Source organism: Geospiza fortis, unplaced genomic scaffold (genome assembly GCF_000277835.1).
Source record: "Geospiza fortis unplaced genomic scaffold, GeoFor_1.0 scaffold195, whole genome shotgun sequence".
NCBI classification, from domain to species: Eukaryota; Metazoa; Chordata; class Aves; order Passeriformes; family Thraupidae; genus Geospiza; species Geospiza fortis.
In genome coordinates this window covers 6,169,482-6,187,449 of record NW_005054324.1, presented here as the reverse complement: position 1 = coordinate 6,187,449, position 17,968 = coordinate 6,169,482, and the positions used below count along the sequence as shown (strand labels likewise).

Sequence of the window (17,968 nt, the reverse complement as noted above, 5' to 3'; positions counted from 1 at the left end):
CAAAGTGCTTTACCATATAAAGTAAAACAAACCATTAAGGAAATGGTTATGTTCACACTATTCTACATATTAATCTCTTTTTACTTTAAATGATTCATGAAGAATTTCTACACTGTCTACAGTCTTTTTCCAGTTTCATGCATGAGATTTAGGAAGTTAGATATTTATTTTTAGGTAGAACTGTAACTATTTCTTTGCAACTTTCAAAAAAATAGCATACCATCAGCCTAACTTTTCCTACTTGTAAAATTGGAAGGATTGTAGCAGATATACAATTAATTATCTGTTACACTGAGAGAATGTTCACACAAGTACCACCAGTACAGGCATGAAATTTTGCAGTATTTAAGAAACAGCAGCTGCAGCCTATGGTTGTTGATGTAGTAGCCTGGACCAAAAGCACACCCTATTATTTTTAGGTAGAGAGGGAGGTTGCTGTATACACGCTCTTAAAAAGCACTGCTCTAAACTTGAAAGAGTACCCTCTATGTATTTAAATCCAGAGTAACTGTCAGCTTTCCCAGAAGGAAAAGAAACATGCTCATGTGCCTGAAAGGCTCCATACACTACACCACCCTTCTCTCTTTTTTCCCCTTCTCAAATGCAAAGTTAAGCTTTGCAGCATGTTCTGAACAAACAATCTGAGTTATTTCACATTAAAAAAGACTGAACTTCAAAGTCTATAACCTCTCAAAACTCAACAATAAAACAACAAAAACAGGAAAAAAATAATCTCACCACCTTGTCAGTAGCTATCACCCTGGTTATCCCAGAATTCCTATTAACTTGGAAATTCTAATAGAGTTTGAAATCTACCCAATTGTACCCATAGTTCAGCTACAAGAAAAGGTCATCTGTATGGGGGATGTCCCTTGTTTCAGGGCAGCTAAGTTGCATAGCTTTTAAAAATAGCTAGGAAAAGAAATAAATGAGAAGTAATATATCTAAAAATAAAAAATTAAAAAACCCTCTTTCAATATCAGTATTATCTCCTGTTATTTGGCCAGTTGCTTCTGTTTGTTGGATGTTTTAGTTTTGACTAGCAGCTTGTGTGTCCCCGCACTAAGAAAAAGCCTCTCCCCCTTTTAATAGTCCAGAAATTGAAGTTTAATGGGAAAGACTATTCTGTTGTCACCTCTCAGATTAGAATGTCAGTCCACATTCTTGAGTTTCCACATAATAAAGACTTTTATTTATATAAAAGCAATAAGATGCAGAACACTTTACAACTCCTACAAAAGTGAAGTATAAGCAAAAACATCAATTATGACTTGTACTCATAACTTTACAAAAGCATTTATCAGTCACACTGACTGCATAACTGCAGTTACAACAATCTCTTGCAAATATATGAAGCCTACTACATATTGCAATATTTTACTTTGCCATCAGCATAAATCTATGTGACTTATTATCTTTTTCTAAAGGTATCTTCTAAACACTAGACTACAGATACCAACAGAAAAGACAGATGTGTTAAAAATATTATCAACAAATTTTAAAATTATTAGAAAGATACATCATTTACTGTGTTATTCCATGGCTCCTACTGCTGCAACTATAGTGCTGTTTAAAAATGGAAGTTTTTAAACCTTCATGCAAACAGTTGATTTATTTTATTGGATTGTGCTGTGTTGGCTGCATTTGTAGAATCCAAACTACTGAGCCATCTGCACCACAACTGCTTTCCAAGCTTTATCTTTGTCAAAATCCTTTAAGGTATTATTGGAAACCTAAAAGTAAACACATTTAAGACAAATGCAAACATGAAAAAATGTTTTGATTAAAAACTGAAGTTCAAGCAAATAAATACCTGAGAAAATCTACCAGAATGCAAATGTGAATAGGTACAGCCAGAGCTATTAAAATATTCCATACATTTGTAAATTGTATAGTTTTGTATATTATAGAGTTTATATTTAGGATATAAAATATAACAGTGTAAATTGTATAATACTTGAAATATTTGGGTCTAAGAAACTTGGCCAAATTCCCATTTTAAACATGTTACTTAAGACATTTTTTCAAGACTTTTCCTAAAATATGACTGAAAGCCTTTGCACCTGAACCTTTAACCCCAAAACCAGAAGCAGCCCCCGTGGTGCAACTGAACCAAGATTTACCTACATACATGCAAGCAAAGTAAGATCTTGCCTAAGAACACAGACTTCTGAGAAGCCAAAGGGACTTGCAACTTCACCTATAACATTATTCATGTGTTTAAATACTAAAAGGTAAGCAAAAAAGTGTTGCTTTTGCAGAGAAAGTGCTCCTTTTAGCACTTAACTCACGCCTAATTTCTCAGTGACTCACAAACCAGGACTACTTTTGTAAATAATCTCCAGTAGATTTCTGTTTAGCCATGCCATGACCCATGCTCCAAGACATGACTCGCAGCAGTGGAAGTGCTGCTGTGCTTCATCTTTTATACAGAACCTAAGTCCCAGGACACAGATCCAGCAAATAAACAACCTACACCAAATATTCTCAGCAGCCTGAAGGGACATAATTCCAAAGCTTCGACCACACATTAGCAGCTGGTAACTGACTTGACTGATTTCAGTCTTTGCTCCCAGTGCTTTCTATCCAGCGCTGGACTGAATCCAGCACTCTCCTTCTAGTGCAGTAAGCATGAGTTACTCTCTGAGAGTCTTTAAGGATACAGGGTCTAGCTCTGTACAACAAAGGAAAGCCTAAGGGGTACAGTTCTGTGCCCCATGTCATGCCCAGTTATCATCTAACCAGGAAATTATTATCTCTTGATTACAAAATAAGTTTCATAGAACAGCTTTTAACTGTGGTCTGAATTAAGATCAAAATTTAAGGCCACAATATATTACCAAAAAAAAGTATTTTAAAATAGGTATTTTCAAATTTTCTAGTGGGTATAACTACAAACCTCTGTTGTTCTGTATTCCTGTTTTTTAACCTGTGATGGTGTCCATGCTGAATCTTGTAGTTTCATTTTTGTCTTGTAATTCACACACTGTATTACAGTTCCAATAGTAAGGCATGCCTGAATTAGCAGCATCAACATCAGAAGCAACAGGAGTACATCATAAGATTGCTGAAAATAGACATATGTTGTTAACTACTTGAATAAAATATTTGATAATGTTCCCATCTCTATACTTTAAAAATTCCTATCTAGACTTTTTAAATCAATTTATAATTTACGGTTTATTTCAGCATAAAGTTTCAACCAAAATTTTAGTGCCTGAATTTGTTGTAAGTAGAAAAGATCTATAGCTTCTAAGAAAATATTAATCTGTCAAATTATCTTTTCCTCTGGAAACAGAACAGAATTGAGGAAACTATCTTCTAAAATAGTGTCTTACTGCTGGTTCTGACCTAAGCAATGTCACAGCTGTGCTTGGGCCTGGGCCTGTGCCTTGCTGGCTCTCACCTTGCCCTGCTGACCTGAGTTCCTGGATGACCTTGGATCTGCCTCAGTACTGTGGACTTACCTGGCAATCACTGCACCTGGCTACTATGGCTGGACCTGCCTTCCTTTACTATTTTTTGGGGTGCTGTAGGACTGCTCTGCTTGCCAATGAAGTTTCCATTCTTTCTCTGTCTTGCTGTTACCTCCTGCTCCATAGTGCATTGTCCTGTGCAGAGCAGCCCACTCTTGTAACCACACACAAAGCAGAGTGAGAATGTAAGAAATGCTCGGCCGGGCCACACCAACTGTCTAGACAGCGTAGTCATCTGTCTCCAACATGTGTGACAGGAGAAGCTACTCAAAGAGGGGATGTAAGCTGTCATCATTCCTGAGGTTCAACAACACAGTACACTCCTCCAGAATTACAACAGGATCACATACTCAGAAGTTGATTTTCCAGTCCCTGAGATATCAGTTTATTAAACATTTTCCCTCTTTTCTTCTAAAGTTACAAGACCACTTAATGACTAGTGGAGACTCTTCATGACATTGGTCTCATGCCCCTGAGTGGTTCTTTGAACATCAGGGATTGGCAAACACTTTGCCAGCAGAGCACAAGAAAGCTCTTCAGCAATGCACAGGTAACATTTCATACTGTAATGCTTTAAACTTTGCTAACTTTTTCTTCTCTGTCCAAATCCAGACTTTGAATAAATACAGGTGTAAGCTTACAATCCCAATGATTGGTAAGCATCCGAAGAAACAGGAAAATGTACTCTTCAAGGACACCTAGAATCTTTAATTTAAATACTACAAATTATAAAAGTCTCAAGCAGTCTAGTATACTGTATATTATTTTTACTGTGTCTTTAGAATAAAATCCTATCTTTTTAAAACTACAATTTCAGGACGCCAATAGATGTAACATACTTTCAATTCTATAATAAGTCAAACAAGAGTTTTTAAATAATTTCTATAACATTTCATTCAATATTTATAACGCAGTACCTTGTCTTCATATATTCCCTAATTTGCTACTGTAACATATAGAAGTTCATTTTTCAATTGCATAAAAACACATACTTTAACAGCAGGCGGATAACTTTTAAAGATGTCAACAACTTGCATGATACTGAAGGATAAGTATGCAGAAGCAGTGAACAACAAAGGAGAGGTAACACTGCTAATGGCAATCAGGACCTCAACCTAAAAAATAAGATAATAAATGTTAAATAATAATCTAAAAAATTAACTCTGGTTAGTGAGCTATGACTCCTTGAAGCAAGCATAACAAGTGTGTAAAACTGTAAGATTATACATAAAAGACAAACAATAAGAGCTATCCACATTTCATGAAGATACAGAAGCAAGCTTTGTATAACCTAAGTTTCCTAGCCAAAACACTGCTGGCTTGTAATTCATATTTCATTCAATACAGATGATGACTTTTTTTTTTATTTTACAAGTGCCTTCCAGATGCACATCACAGAGGAAGTGATACCCAATCTGGAGAGCCAGTATAGAAGCCACCATTTATTCTTCAATTTATAGGAAGCAATGAGAATTAAAACCAGATATTGCAGACTTGGAACCTAAAAAATCTTATGCAAATAAATTGAGTGCCCTGAGGCAAATTTACTGCCATACAACAGCAGCTAAGTTTCACTCAAATATCACCCCTACAAGATTATATTCTGACTTCAGTTGTGGTTATGCCTCATTACTCACTTAAATATGGTCACATGACTATTAATTAGAACAGATATTTTAAGGCGCCTTAACTACACACCTAGAACATCCAAGGAATAAATGCACTCTACTGAATACTATTAGTTTTTGTTGCTAATCACGAAGATTAAGAATTTGTTTAAAATAGGTTCTAGGTCCAGCACAGCCTGCACACCTAATTTTCTTCTTTCAGAAACCACAACTGATAATGAAAGAAAAAGGGAACTTCATATCAGAAGCTTGAAAGCAGTTCTTTGCATCCCATATGAGGCATGCCATTTTTCTACAGTAGTATCTTTTCCCAAAGAATCGCTACAGAATATCCAAAAACCAAAACAGAACAAAATAAACAAAAAAAACCCAAATAACTAACCAAACTCTTCAAATTCTTTTCTAGAACAGATGAAATGAGGCCTCCAAAGGACCTATCAGAGTTCTTGTAAGGGATACCAGCTAACACTTCTGCTACATATTTGTCACATTTTGTAGAAGTAGCTAAAAACAAGTGAGCAAACTTGATTGGTGCCCACTATCAGGCAGAGCTTCTTAGCATTATTCCACTCTAATTAAAAAGTCCAAGAATTTTACACACTTACCAGACATTTACTTGGATATTCAGCAGCTACATGACTTGCAATAGCACTTGGAAAGCACTAAATAAAAGAGTGTAACAAAGTAAGGATTTATTGACTTGAAAATTACAAAAATTATAATTGAGTTACAGTAATTCCCACTATTCACTGCTTTTTTCTTTTGTGACTTTTGAATGCTGAAAAGCTTGTTTATGAATTTTTCCGTTTCATGCAAAGGGATTTTACAGACACATATATAAACCTAGTGGTCATTGCCTTCTTTCTCAAATCAGTTATTTTGTGGCGAGCAGGGTGGCACAACATCCTTTATGAATCCACTGCTCCTGGGTACAGGCTGTTATTACCAATCACAGTTTCAGACTTTTAATACAGGTAAAACTGAGAGGTTAAATAAGATATTCTAAGGATTCTACCATGCTAAAACTAAACTAAACTTTTTCTTTTGCAGCCTGAAATATTCTAAAACCTATGACTTTTTTTGACAGAACACCTCACTTCAAATAGCCTTGTTTTAATACTCATTTCTGTTTTACTGAATTGAGGACTGAGAATGTATAAGAACAATTTACTGAAGTATTGCAAACCAAAACAGATCAAAAATATTGCATAAATATATTAAGTATATTGAAGTGTTAACTAATTTGCTAAGCAGCAACTCCCAAACAATATTAGAGCCAAAAAAATACTTCAGTGGGGAGGAGAAAAGTGAAAAAAACTTGAATAAAAGCCATTGTTTTAAAAGAGTAGCTTCTATTTGCACTACTTACAGCAACTAAGATCCAAAAGAATGTTACTGAGAGGTATGGACCTGAGACTAGAACATCCATATTCAAAGCAATTATTCCACCAAATACTGATGAAATTCCAATAATCACCTCAATTACCTAAAACAAATAAGAGCACACAAATTATTAATAACATATTTGAACACAAAAGCTCCTAATTGCATATAGAAAGGACCTCAGTGAAAAGAATAAAATGCATTTATGCTACTAGCTAGGCATAAAGTCTATGTTTTCCATATCTAAAATATGGCAAAACACTAGCTAGCTTACGTGAAAACAAGACCAGCTTCATTATACATATTTATGCTTTCATTTATTAGTTCCCTCAAACAATAGTTCAGTTTACACTATTTATTCTTAAGTCATTATGTAGTCTCCTTCCCATAATAAAAAGCAGCTGTGATTTATCTTGCAATCTTCTAAAAGGAAATATTTTACTATATATTTCTCATTTTTGTCTTTATTCTTTCAATTCTTAGCTACAGTGATCTCTTCCTGACTTTAAAGAACCTTAGCACTTACAAAGGTGAAAAAATAAATTGATTTAATGAAACAATGCTTTTCTTACTGAGTATGACTTAAGAATTCGAGCAGGAAAGCTGACATTGCTCAAAACAATGGCACTGTCGTTTGCAGCATTCTAGAGGGGAATAAAAAAATCATTATAAAAATATATAAAGCAAAACATTTCTTCCCAGTATCTTATACAACCTCTTACAGGTCCTAACAGTGGTATGTAATATCTGGTTGGCCCAGTGACGGTGTTTTCCAGGGTAAGACCACATCGATTACATTAAAACCAAATTAATTAGTATCAGATTAGCTGTTCCACAGCCACCATTCAATAACGAAATATTTTCATCTTGTCTCCCTTTTCCACCTTCAAAAAATATACTTTCTTCCTGAGCCTTCAGATTTTACAGATGTGGATCAGCAGGAGCCAAAGGAGGACAGGGCACTACAAAACTTTATCAGCCAGTATTTCCCATGGCATATCCTATTTCCTTCATTCTAAAAGAAGTACTGTTGTACAAAAATGAGGGTGGGGTTTAGGAAAGCACTAGTGAATAAAGAAAATTTCATCAAGAGCCCCAAATCCTGAAGCCAAGAGTTGTTGGGCAGATACCACCAAATTGGCATATAAGACAAATACTTTCTCTACATCAGGCTTCAAAAAGGTATTGTTTGCATACATACAAGCTGTAGTACTCTAATGTTTCAAACATCACGTTTCATTCTACAAAATAGAAATAAAACATTTGCAATGCCCATTCATGAGATATTCAAAGAACTCTGTGCTGTATAATTTTCAACAGGTAATTTAGCAGAGGGGTCATTGCACTTTTAAAAGATAAAAGAAGAAATAACTGTTTAGTATGGTACTTTTATTTATAGTTCAAATATAGCTTTAGCACGCAAAGTTATATATTAGTGTTGCCAATAAATGTTCGGCATATGTAATACAAGAAAATGGGGAATTTTTTAACATGCACAATCCTTAAGGATACCTACTTTCTTTCTTGTACAGCAGTCTTCAGTAGACCTAGCTGAAATGATCACAGTAGTTGCCATGAAGATTTCCAGCAGAATAAGTAGAATCAAGTTGAAATTTATCTGTCAGTAAAATCCCAGACACAAATGAGTTATGTCTTCCATATTAAAAATAAAGGAAGGGGCTGAGTCTAGCATGATTAGGCAGGTTGTCTAGTTTCTGTCAGATTTAGACACATCTACTGACTCCATACTTTGTTATCTATTTCCTTAGCTCTTGACAAACTTCAAGAACAACATTATTCTCAGAATGCCTAACCTAAGAAACATTTACTTCATTTATGGAAATACTCTGCCTGAAGATTCTATCACTGCCTTCCAGAAGAGGAGCTTATAAAAAGGGAGTGTTTGCTGGGTACGTTTGTTTTTTGCAGGTCCTTCTATGTGAACCCAGAACACTGCAGCAACTAATGGAACATTCTCAGGGGAAGGACAACCACAGGTCACAACTCCTAGGCTGCAATCCCAAACTGTGTGCTACCATATTGGACACTGAATGAAAACACAAACCAAAGAACTGCACCAAGGATCCCAGTTCTGTGCCCTGCTTAGTGCTGGCAAAGCATTCACAAACACTCTTCATGGATTCATGATGCTTGCAGACTACATTGCAAAAACATGGATGCTGCCATTGCTCATATTCAAGAGACAAATAAGTGAATGCAATACTTGTTGTTGCTTTTTTGTCCTTATTATTCTCATGAAAAGAGGTAGATACCTACACTACATGGACTGAATCATTTCAAGGCACACAGGTTAGGTAGAGTGGATCTCCCTTTCTTGTTTTCAAAAGCAACATGTTTTTCCATCAGCAGCCCAAAAAAACATCTGGTAGTCAGTCAGGACATTGGGGCAAAGGACCAAAAGTCTAGGAAGAACTGACACCATTCCAAAACTATACAATTACAGCAAACCATTGTTCAACAATTTAGAACAGAATTATTGTTTCATCGTGTCAGACCTGCTTTGTTGAAGATGAAATCTCCATCTCTGTGACACGTATCTTGCAGCACATGTTTTTGAAAGAAGTAGTAAGTGGTAGATTTAGGACACTTTTTTGGACGCTGAAATTCACTTTTGCTTAGGAAATGATAATTGAAACTATGTGCTTTGCTGTACCCAACAGACTGTACAGTTGTACTAACTCCGCAAACAGTGATAAATGTCATTGAGAAACTTCTAGAAAACGTGCTACAATGAAGAATACAGGACTTGTTAGGCAAAAGAAGAAGTTCAGTTCAAATGTGTGGCCTGCAGAACAAATTAATCCAGATTATAAATTCCCATGATTTAGACATGTTTTGACACAGCACTAATACTGATATGAGCTGGCAAGGCCACATGTCACACTTGGCAGTGCAGCGCCAAGTAGATGCACAAGTTTGAGTCCAGAAGCACTGTAACTAAACTGATGGACCCTCTCACTTAGTCCTAGGTACAAGAAGTAAATAACAAAAATTGAAAGAGTAAGAGTAAATAGATTAGATTCTTATGAATATTATTGCAGGTAACTAACATTGGGCAAAGAGAAATGTAAGGTCACTGCTGTGTGATCTCTCCTCACAGACCAAGCAGGAATACTGGGATATTGGCAGTACAGTAATGACATGTGATCTCCAGGCACGTAATGTCCTCCCCACCTTGTTTTTTAACAAAGATAAATGTATCACAATTAGTAATTATTTTAGTAACTTACATTTATAGCTGATGGATTGAGGACAAGTTTGCATCCAAACCAAACTAAACACGTTGTTGTAACAGCAAATGTGGAGACAAAGAGAATCTGAAAATTTGGTATCTGAAAAACAGTTTCAGAATGGGTTTTTTTCTCTTGTTTTAAACACGGGGGAATATGAACACATGTACAGATATACAGAGATAGATTATATAGATAGATATAGATATATAGAGAGATAAACAAAATTGACAATAAAGTTTCATACTTACCACATTAATTTTATTCCTTGCTATAGCAAAGCTCACAACTGCTGAAGGAATACACTGGGAAAATTAAAAAAAAAGACTAGTGGGATCTTCTGCACAATGAATTTTATATATACTTCTATAGATGTATTTTATGTGTCTGAATTCATATTCAGTACACTTAGACAAACAGAAGATCAGAAACTCTGAAGAAAAAGTTTCATTTGACTGAACTCATTAATCACAGTCAGTGTCTGAGAATTACAAGAAGTTTAAATATACCTTCCATATCCCTTAGTTTTAACTAACTACCCAGCATAATGTGATGAGTAAAAGAAAGAAAGTCTTTCACAAGGTATTTCATGCCTTCATTAGTTTAAATTAACTCTAGAAGGCCTGAGATCCTTAAGCAGGAGAAAACAGTGCTACTCCCAAACTGGGCCTGCACATTCTTTAGACAGACATCATCCTCAATGAGTAAGCTAAAATTTTCCCAATCTCGAAACAGTTCTGAAGAACCTTGTGAAAATCTGCTGAGTCAAGACACACTTGGAGAATTGTGCCTGGGATGTGTTTTTGGCTCACTGGGAACTATGTTTCCCTACTTGAGGACATAGATAAATGGAAAAGTCATGCACAAATAAAAAGTCTCACAAAGTAATTTCTCTATCCCTTCACTGTTCCCCACCACAACATACATAGCTCCATTACAGATCCAACTCTATTTTACACAAATGGCTATTAAAATGATAATAAAATTGTTCTTATGTTAAATAATGAATCATGCAATAAATGCCACATTTCTAATTCTCTTCCCACACACCTGAACCCTAACAGCTTAACAATGGAACACTATAAAGAGATTATTACTGATATGTAAAATTCTTGGCAGCACTTCCTCAACACCTAAATGACCTTTACTGAACATAATTAAAACATTCTTCTATGTCCTGGATACACAGGAGTTCCTAGAACACTACAGGACTATGTTTAGGCAACTGAATGCAAGTACTAGTCCAGATGATGACAGTCTAGAGAGCAACTCAGCTTCAGGCTAAACGAGACACTTGGTGGCCAGCTGGATCCACATCTCTCTAGGCTCTTCTGCCTGCAGCAACATCACCATCTGCAGCAGGAGCTCCAACACCCTCCTCACATACAGACACTAAACACACACACCTTCAAAGCCAATATGATAACCTGCTGCAGCCAAAGATCTACCAGGTCTTTGGAAATTTTCAAACATGAAGTTCAAAGAGTCAAGATCAGGGGCAGAGAAAGACATCTCAGTAACTACATCAACATTGCAGGGAATAAGGTATCTGTGAGGAGACTGAATTAAACTCCTCCAACTTTAACACCTTTGGTGGAAACCCAAGTGACAACTCATTCACAGAGCAACTCCTGGGACTTGTTTGTTTCAAGTGATCTTGCACCTAACTTAAAAACAAATATATAAGTCAAGTTGAGAAAATAACAATGACAGAATACTTCCATAAACAAAGCAAGTAAATGAGACTTATTAATATCTAAAGCTCAAACTAAGTACATATAATACAGTGAACATGTATATGCACCCCTCAAAGTATAGAAAAAAATATTGGGCTCTGGAAAATGTCAGCCATCTTTAATGCATATTATTTTACTTTAATGCATTATTTTACTAACAAAATAATAATATTCAAGAGAATTTTAGTCTGCTTCAGTACTTGGATATTATGGCAAAATAAACTGAAAAATTAAGACTTTGAGATGTAATATGAAATACATTTTGATAGCATATAGCCAGAAAACTTTCCAAATACATAGCAACAAAAATTTTCTTAGAATCAAGCATGGAAAAACTGCTCAGCAGATTGATCTTGCATGCCAGTGGTGAGCTGATTAACAACAATGGTAACACAAACCCAGTTGTCTTTATGACAACAGTTATTCCTTTAACCATGTAATGAAAATCCATTTAATGAACCGCTAAATATAATTAAATCTTCCATGAAGAAAAGCAGTAGAAAAAGACACAGTAAAAGACACACACACAAACCCACAAAAATTATTTACTATTGCATTTGCTGTCAAACAGCCACAGCAAATAATTAAGAATGCTTACTGAACCTGCTGCACAACGTAAATAATCCATTTCAGATGGAAAAATATTTCCCAGATATAGTGAAAATCCAGAAGTAATAAGGAGGCAAGTCTGCAAAGCAACAAATAAAATAAATTTATATGAATAAAACTGTTTAAAAAAATAACTAGTCAGACATAAATCAGTAACCAACCCCTTTCAAATTGAGCTACTTAAAAGAATGCACTTTTTGTGTGAATAAATTTGAAGAAAAATATCAAAATATGCTGACTTCTGAAGATATTTTGCCAGTTACCAAGACCTAATAATGAACAATGTTCATGCTTAAATCAAGATTTTTGTCCTGACTTGGCAAATACCTCAATATAAGTCAAAAGGTAACTGCAGTGTTTAGTGGTAAAAATGTTTCAGAAACCTCAGTATATCTCTACTTTGCATTCCCTGCTTGAGTCCACCCACATTCATTATGCATATGGGCAGCTGGGCAATTGCCAACTAGAACACAGCAGTAAAAATAGTATTGGGATACATTAATTAAGTTTCTTCCACTATATTCCTACATCCCTCCAACTTCTCTTCCTGCTTTCTTTCAGCAGCACATCCAAAAATGTTCAACTGCTCCTCTTACCTTAATAAGTTTATTTCATAACTACCCCAGTTACACACTCTGCAATAAGCCATCAGTGTCTTCTACTAACATTATTTTGGTTTTCCTTGTCATTCCTCTGAGTAGGCATTTCTTTGAAGGGGCTGGGAAAGGTAAGAGATAGAACTGCTCTTTTGTTTCATTTGGTTATTTTTTTCATGTTAGAAAATTATTGGGGGTCTTTAGAGAGTCTTTGCCAAAAAAAAGACAGAAAATAAAGAAAGCATATGTGCATGTATAAACACACACACAGAGAATTTTGGAAGACTGGTAGAACAGTCTATGGAACCACGAGTTGAAATTGTGCTTGATGCTCATCAAATTGTTTCTGCACAAAACCAGCCCATCAGCCACTTTGATGTCACTGTACAGTTGGCAACTGCTCCCTGAAGTAGATGGTTCTGTTCACAGTGACTTACATTGCTCAGCATACAGACTTTCTCTTCTGGACACTGTCTTTCAGAAGGGTTGATAGAGACTAAACACTTGGAAGAAAAATCTAATTGGAATTTAATCTAAGAGTTTATTAATAAAATTGCATTTTCATTTTTCCATGAAATTCATTCTTCTTGATAATATGACTTCAGCAAATGATCATTAAACATTATCATCTCCAAAAATTTACAATTACTCAGTAAATTACAGACAGTCGTTCTTTTGGACAATTAAGTGTGAGAAAATTTAATGCAAATAAAGCCAGCACATCTTTTGCTCTCTTTTCATGTGACTGTACATCTGAAAGGAAATCCAAGCCTTGCAGTTTGTCAGAAAAGAAAAAATGCTCAGCTGCTTCCACAAAAATAAGGCAATACTTTTATTCACTGTGCATAAACAAGCAATTACCATATTAACAGTGAGACAATCTTAGTTCTTAATAAAAAGTACGCTTCAAAACACACAAGCTGACAGAAAAAGAAAAGATCAAATTCTAATTGCTATAATGAAGTTTAATTAACTTGGCTCAGAACATGGAGAAGCATATGATGTACATGCAAGATGAGTATCCTGTCATTCTAGCAGCGAACACAAAAATTCAAATCACTGTGTTGTTTGTGTAAGAAGCACAAGTATATACCTCACCACGTTAATGATTATACCAAATAATTATGTGGCTATTGAACCCTGATAGATTAATGTGGCAATCAAGTACCACATATCTTTTTAATGCCAAATGCTACCATGGTAGTCAGAGTACATTCAATAGTTAGAAGTATTTTTAAAAGAATACATATGATCTGCATACTTTATATATTCTACCAAAAGGCACTGCTTATACATACACATGGGCTGATATTTACCACTACCAAACTGATTCTCTACTTGTATGATTAATATCAATGATAAAAATAAGCCTTCATACACCACCTCTGATTAGTAAAAAAATAGTCAAAGAATACCAGCAGTCTACATTCCAAAATTGCTAAATATGTTTCTATTTTCACAAAGATTTCTTTTCAATACTATCAGTGATGAAATTCTTAGTCTTCAAATGATGTCAAACAGAACAGAGCACTAGGCACTAAGAACTGGGCACTAAGGCCTGTATTTTTAAATTTGCTATAATTAAAAGTACTTACTCCCATCAGCAAAGAAAATATCCATGTTTTGTAACTAAAGCAAGGATGCAGCCTCTTTGACAGCTGAAGGTCACTGGATTTGATATCTGGTATATAATTTCCATTCTCTTGTTTTCCCCGCTCCAAAGTTGGCATCCTGTCATAGCTAAATTCTTCTCTGTAACCTTCTTCCCTGGTCATAACACTTCACAAAGGCAATTAAATAATAATAATGCAAGTTACAAAGAAAGAGAAAAAAATAATTTAGATCCTTCACATACCAAAATCAGTGTTCAACTAGGTTTTTTTGCACTCAAGACAAAATGAATAAACACAATGTTTAGCTACTGGATGTATTTACATCTCAAAATATGTAAACTTTCTAACAACTTACTTGCGCACCTTAACTAAATTTCATCCTACGGCCACAGTTCATAATGACATAGTAAAAGTACCAACATATTTAAAGTTTGTGTATCTATGATACCTCAGTAAATTTCTATTTCAAGATCTAAGAACCAGCTTTAGAGGTGTTTAGTTAGTGCATACCTCTATAACCAAAGCTGTTTTCTTTCTCAACTCTAGGACAGCAAAGAAAATCAAACAGGTTTCAATATAAATTCCATTTGATTTCAACACTTTTTATCAGCTATCTAAAATGACAGACTTCTCTACGAGTCCCATGAACACACATACCCACAATAACTCAGCTACAGCAAACTGTTTCTAATTTACTCAGTATCAACCATTTCTCTTGTTCACTTCATCCTTTTTTGTTCACCTCACTGCTTCCCAATCTCTTAAAATACCACAAGGAGCATCTTCTATTAGAATTAAGTTACTGTAGATTTTTCAACAGCTAAAAACCTTGGTGCTTACCTTCCACTGAAAAGTGAACTGTCAGTTTCAAACAGCCCTGTGAACACAGCTGCCTGTACACTTTGTGATATTCTCACCGTTCAGTGAGTCATGCCGGCTTTGAAAAGTTCTCCCTTACACTTTGGCTTTCAACAACATCTATTCAGATATGGAACAAAAGCACAGCAAGAACTTCAGTTAAGCCAGGGAACAGGAAAATGCCTCCTGAATTTTAATTAAGAGAACACACTAGAAAATGACTGTACTACATCTCGTAGGGCTGCTTCCAAATCAGACCAACAAATTAAAAGTTTCATGTCCCTTTTTTATTTGAGTACTACCCCTTACTTAGCATCTTAAATAAAAGTTTCCCCACTTTTCCACTTTTGGCTATCATAATACCCAGTGATCACAATATCTAACAAATGAGCTGTTGTTTCAAAAGAGCAAAATGCACTTACAATGCAATATTCTCCTAGGAAAAAAAAAAAACTACAGAAAGAAATTCAAGTATTACAGTATCTCAGCAAGATGGAAAGCTCAAAATTTAGATTATTAATCTATCAAGATTATTATTTTCACTGCAGGACACTTCTCTGTCTTTTTCCACTAACCCCAGCCTTTTGGAGTGCTCAGACAAACCTGGCACATTTCAATCGTGCCATCATTCGCACTTACAGAGCACCCAGATGACTAAACAACATATTTTCAGCCCAGCAGGCAGCAGTGACATGCAATGGCCAGCGTACATTGGACCCAGTCCTCCTGCTTATTAAGCAATGAAAAGGGGGAAAAAAAGGACGTTTTTATCTTGAAGATGTTGGCACCTTGACAGCTACAGCAATGACAGGGTCTTTTGTCTAAACTTTAAACACTCTTGTAACCAAGACACAATTAAATCTTCAGTATTCTGAAGGGCATCACCTTCAAAGTATGCTAGAAAAACTTCTGAACAGCACAACTTCTCAGTTTGTACAGACTGTAGATTTTCATTTTTTCATAATGTCAGCCAATACTGAAAGAATATTAAAATGTTACAGTTGTTTTAATAGATTTAAACAGGGGAATTAGTACACTATACACAGCAATAGACACATCTGTAAACTGTGCTAGAAAAGAGGGGAAAAAAAGATTGTACAGTTAAGCAGAACTTTCTGAAGTAATTAAGCCCTACTGTTCCTCTGCTCATGGAAGAAACACTGCACAACTATTTCCATTATCTGTAACTTTCCAAAGACCATGGTTTAATGGAAAATGGGTATTGCTTATCTGACAGCTTTTTCAGTGAATACTAGGAACCAATTGACACAAATTACCATAGACACAAAACACAATCATATTTTAACCCTTTTGATCAGTTTAGGGAGAAGGTTTGTGGGGGTTTCTTTTGTTTTGTTTTGTTTATTTTTTACACAAAATTGGTGAGATAGTCAGGTATTTACTTGATCTAATCTTTTTGAATAAAAAGAATTTATAAAGTCCTGCACCACTGACCAGAGCAGGGTTCAAACCCTAGAACAACTTGTTCACAGTTCCAAGTATTTCAGCCAGTATTGTACCTGAAAGTTCCCTTTCTCAAGCATGGTTATACAGTGTTTTCTCAGGTTATTGTGAAATTCCTCCTACCCCCTTTCCTGTGTACTTCTCAGTATTTCCCATTTCCCTTTTGCACAGAGGTTCATTGCATAATTAATGCATCCTCTGCACTTGGCATCAGCGTGAACAAAAAACACTAAAACTTCAAAGTTCAGCTGTTCAGCTTCTACTCTAAAAATTTTCTGGGGCCCTTATTTTAGGTTCCCTTCATCTCATGTTCCTGATTGCAGAAAAAGTCTCTTTTTTGTGCATGATCAGAACCCAAGTCGTTGACTAAGACTTTCTAATACTAGATAAGGTACAAATGTGGTGTACAAAGAGATTCCTCCTAATTCTAAAGCATGCATAGGAATTTTACACAAAGACTGCTGCTTTAGTCACACAACTTAGGCAGTGTATTTTGTGATTTCTACAAAAAATTACACACTGCTCTGCTCAATCTCCTGTAACAGCTTTATATGGCAGCTCCTATTTAAACTACTGGGATGTTGAGTTCAACTCAAAAAACTTTGCTTTGTGAAACAGCATTTGTTGAACAAAACACAAAGAGGCCTTATACAAGATATCTGAAGTGCACTGTGTGAAGAGAACTGGTAAAAAATACAGAGATAGTAACTACACGGATAGTAAGCACAGAACTACAGAGACAGTAACTCTCTAGAACTACTGAGATAGTTCTCCAGGAACTACAGAGATAGTAAACAAGTCAGTAAAATCGTATTTCCTCAGGCACTACAGCAGCTCCTTTATTAACGATATTAAGTCAAAAGCACCTTTTTTTTTTTCCTGTTAGGCAAGTTTACCATGTTCTAGAGTTTATTCTATCATTTTGAAACTGGCTGCTACTGAGAGCATCACAATCCACCAATGTGCCACGTGCATACTCTCCCAAACCCAGTGTTTCCCCACACTGAAGGGACTCCGTGCCCGTCGTATTCCCAGAGCCACGGAGAGCTCTCAGCTCAGAGGAGGTCACCGTCTGTCCGTGGGTTCTCCCTGGTTCGGGCGTCCCATCGCAGGAACGCTGTCATACACTACGAACTTAATTTCGTACAGCTGCCCCAGCAAACTGCACACACCCTCTTCCTTTAAGCTCTTCCGTGGTAGCCTCCTGCGCCTCCACCTTTCCCGCTCCCTCAAGCGCCGCCGGCTGATCCCCGGCAGAGCGCAGTCCCTCGCCCTGAGGGCGGCCCAGGGGCCCTTCCCGGCGCCGGGGCTGCCCCTGCGCGGCCCCGCGGTCGCCCCCGAGGCCATGGCTCTG

At 36.1% G+C, this 17,968-nt stretch overlaps 1 protein-coding gene across 2 annotated transcripts; it reads right to left on the bottom strand.

Annotated features, from left to right (window-relative positions):
- Positions 1–1,164: 1,164 nt before the first annotated feature.
- On the bottom strand, positions 1,165–15,635 carry MLC1 (modulator of VRAC current 1). Of its 2 annotated transcripts, XM_005420922.2 has the most exons (13): positions 15,573–15,633; positions 15,133–15,270; positions 14,275–14,458; positions 12,073–12,162; positions 9,990–10,043; positions 9,739–9,840; positions 8,004–8,105; positions 7,060–7,131; positions 6,474–6,590; positions 5,710–5,766; positions 4,469–4,591; positions 2,900–3,067; positions 1,165–1,733 (listed from the first exon to the last, which is right to left on the bottom strand). In XM_005420922.2, the coding sequence occupies exons 3-13, from the start codon at positions 14,452–14,454 to the stop codon at positions 1,659–1,661; spliced, it is 1,140 nt and encodes a 379-aa protein (XP_005420979.1). In that variant the 5' UTR covers positions 14,455–14,458; positions 15,133–15,270; positions 15,573–15,633; the 3' UTR covers positions 1,165–1,658. The 2 variants fall into 2 exon arrangements, with proteins under 2 accessions (XP_005420979.1, XP_030912804.1); XM_031056944.1 differs by lacking the exon at positions 9,990–10,043 and having other exon boundaries at positions 9,739–9,825; positions 15,573–15,635.
- Between the last annotated feature and the right edge of the window lie 2,333 nt (positions 15,636–17,968).